The sequence below is a fragment of the Gekko japonicus genome, unplaced genomic scaffold (genome assembly GCF_001447785.1).
Source record: "Gekko japonicus isolate JY-2015 unplaced genomic scaffold, Gekko_japonicus_V1.1 scaffold30, whole genome shotgun sequence".
In the NCBI taxonomy this organism is placed as follows: Eukaryota; Metazoa; Chordata; class Lepidosauria; order Squamata; family Gekkonidae; genus Gekko; species Gekko japonicus.
Genome location: NW_015168045.1, coordinates 1,954,316 through 1,957,757, shown reverse-complemented (window position 1 = coordinate 1,957,757; position 3,442 = coordinate 1,954,316). Strand labels below are relative to the sequence as shown.

Genomic DNA, 3,442 nt, shown 5'->3' with positions numbered 1-3,442 from the left:
ATTCGCATGCGCAGTGAGTACTGAGCTGGGCGCGGCGGATGTGTGAACATGGTGAGTGGTAGTTGGCCTCTCTGGGTTTTTGGGTTTTTTTAAAAAGTGGGTTTGTTTTGCGTACGTGTATGGTACTGTGTTCTCCCTCCCCGTTCTGGTTCTCTGGGCTGAGGGAATAAGCCTTGTCTAAACCCGTTACGTGTGAATGTGTTTGGGGGATCAGGCGCGTGATAGTAGGAGTCGGCGGCCGTAGGCAGCAAAAAAGTAAGGGATCCAGTTAACGGAAAGATTAGGTTTAGGATGATAGGTCGGGTGGTGATTGGTCATGTGAACTGCTTAGTTCAGGGGCGGGGTAAAGTATTTGAAACGCTTTTGTCCGTATGGCCTAAGCTTCCCTTCGCTCAAGGAACCACGTGGCTAACTCCGTTGGTCTGACGCAGTCTTGGGAGTAACGCGAGTTTCCTGCGTTTTCAAGGCGCGAATTACATTGCCCCTTGCTCTCCTCCCCCATTTTTATGGGTACGGAACGATTTCGTTTAAACTGTACACACCATGTTATTGTCTTCCGTTAGGAGTTAGAGCAAGCTCGAACTCGTGAATAAAGCTCCCAGTGGTTGCTCTTCTATGGATGTAGTGGGTAGTCTCAGATTTCCATTTCTAAAATAGGGTTTGATACGGTCTACTCCACTACATTATCATTAGACTATAACTCGTTATTTAGCAGTTTTATTAAATTGCTATTATGTAGTTACTTTAAAGGGGTTTTGGTTTATTTTAAATGCACAGTATAACTCCTTAGCTGTTTCTTAAGGACATTTTAGTTGTTCATCTGGTAAGCTTGTGCAGTACAGTGAATGGCACTATATGAGTAAAAGATGAAAAAAGACCATCTTAATGAGTGGAGCTATAGGGTCTAGGCTGGCCCATATGCTGGCCCATATGCACAGCTGTTTTAGTCTGCAACAAAACAAAGCCCCACCCTAACAGCTTCTTGTTCTGGTGCGTCAGCATATCCACGTGACAAAGTCAAGCATTTCTTCACAAAACTGGTAGGTGTTTCCTAGCAGTCCTAGAACCATGTGGTTCTCCTTTGTTCTTGCCGTTCTTGCCCAAGTAAAGTACTTCAGGGAGGAATAGAGTGGTATGTGCTTGATTCTAAAGATTAAATCATTATAAAGGAAGAGTCTAGCAACTGAGAAAACTTGGGAAACCCCAAAGCTTCTATTATTGTCCTAGGTCCATTACATGTCATGGCAGTGATCCTGAGTTTCCCTTGGTGCAAAAGGGGCCACTGGGAAGATTGGGCCTGTGATTGGCTTCCATACAAAAAAATGGGTTATTGAGCTAGATTCTGTTCTGTGGAGAAGGATCCAGGACCAGGTAAGCAAGGCCTATCAGTCAGCTAAGAGCAAGGGAGGAGAAGGAGTACTGGGGCAGCAGCACACAGATCAGCTTGGTGGAGCAGAGCTGGAGCAGGTACAATGCCCCATCACCTGCCAGGATATAACAGGAGGAAGCCAAGTGCTTCTCCTCAAAGCCTTGGTTCAGGAATGGAGAAATACAGGACTTCCTTGTGCTGCATCTGACAGGTTGGGGGGAGAGAAATATTGAGGCAGGGAGTAGAATGGTAGAAATCGCAGCACCTTCCTTAAGGTTAAGATGTTGTCATGTGTGATTGGATACAGGCCATTTGCGATTTTAAATTTTTCCAGAGGAAGGGTGTCAATTTGCAGTTGACTTATGGTGACCCTGTGGGGGTTTTCAAGGCAGGAGATGTTCAGAGGTGGTTTGCCATGGCCTGCCTCTGTGTTGCAACCATGGTTAGACATAGTGTTTAAATAGCACTAGGTTTATAATAACTGTGGTGGGTTTTTTCAACTTCTGGGAGAAACCCATTTAGTTCATACAAAAAATACATAAAAGTCTATATGAATGTTTGAAATGGAGAGGCAAGTAGTCCAATTAACTGAGAATGGTAGGGGTTATTGCCAATCAGCTTGCATTTTTGACACTGTTAGAGCTTTTTTTTTTGCTTTTTGCAGAGGAATGCAAATAGGAGGAGATTATAACATTAGTTAGGATAATTAAGGGCCAGCTTTATTTTATTAACAAGATGCAGGTGCTGCATCCAAGAGAAAAATTGATTCCATAGTTAATCACAGTGCAACTGATGGGATTCAGAAGACTCCGGTCTCTTCTGTCTTTATCCCTGCATTCTAGTTGAGACCCATCTTGGCTTCAGGCTTAAAGAAGTCAAATTGCATGCTGCCTAGGCTCCTCCTTGCCAAGCATGTACTAATGTTTAAGAGGGATATACCATATCCTTCCACTGTAGTCATGAGGACTTTGGGTCAAGGATAATGACACTCCCCATGGCTTCTTGAACCGGTTCCACAAGAGGCACTTTAACCCTGAAGTCCTGGCCTGTCATGCTTGAACTGATGCTTCTGGGTTCTAAGCATTATACTTAGAATAACATGCTTTGCCTGCACTGATATTGCCCCAGGGGAAACTGGCTTGCTGCTTGTCAGGAGGTAGGTCAGCGAGACAGAATGGTGCCTTGAATAGCTTCCTCTTACCCTGTGTCCCCCCCCCCCCCAGTGCATGCTCCTACCCATGCATACAAATGCCTACTATCTCCCTTCTGTGGATCACCAGCAAACCCTATATCTTTGACTTTTGCAGGGGGGGGGGGGACTGAGTGGCATTGTAGGGAACAGCAGGGAAAATATGGTAAAATGGTAGATATAGGGATGTTCAAAACATGTTCTAGAACATTTTGTTCTTATGTGCATTGAATGCACGCTAAGCAGTTGTTCTGATTAATTATTCTCGGTGTCATGAAATGTATACTTTAGGTCATTTTATTGCTGGTGCTGTGAATTTACTGTAACAAGGCTTTTAGAATTTCCTGCAGAAGAAATATTAAGCAGATTACATATAATGCATATTACAAGTTATGCAGCATGAATAGGAAACACTATTTCAGAACTATGTTCTTTATTCATTATATATTTAGTATTTCTTCTTCAAGAGATTATAGAAAACCTCTGACGTGATAGGTTTTTTTGGTAGAAATGACTGTAATGTCTACTGAAACTGCTTTGTCAAATCGAGGGAGTGATGTTTGTGAAATAAAGTAGCAATGTGTGTGTAAGAGCTGCTTTAGACCTTTGAAATATGCAAATGTCTGTGTGTACTGGTATTTCCTTCATCTGTTGAAGACATTTTTAATATGTTTTTTTTTAAAAAAAACTTGGGCTTTGAACAACTATTGAAAATTACATTGACCAATTATTTTTTTCTTAAGGGAACACCACAAAAAGATGTTGCAATAAAAAATGATGCACCAGGTACATTGTTGTTAGAGAAGCATGTGGACTACATAGCTGCTTATGGAACAAAAAAAGATGATTATGTGAGTAGCATTTTTTTGTTATAAGGGAGAGAG

At 42.2% G+C, this 3,442-nt stretch overlaps 1 protein-coding gene across 1 annotated transcript in view; it reads left to right on the top strand.

Moving 5' to 3' along the window:
* RABGGTB (Rab geranylgeranyltransferase, beta subunit) overlaps window positions 1–3,442 on the top strand; it is a 16,770-nt gene continuing 13,328 nt past the window's right edge. Inside the window, exons 1-2 of the mRNA XM_015414253.1 lie at window positions 1–51; window positions 3,302–3,409. Of these exons, the coding sequence (XP_015269739.1) occupies window positions 49–51; window positions 3,302–3,409 (111 nt within the window). The 5' untranslated portion in view covers window positions 1–48. The remainder of the gene's footprint in view (window positions 52–3,301; window positions 3,410–3,442) is intronic.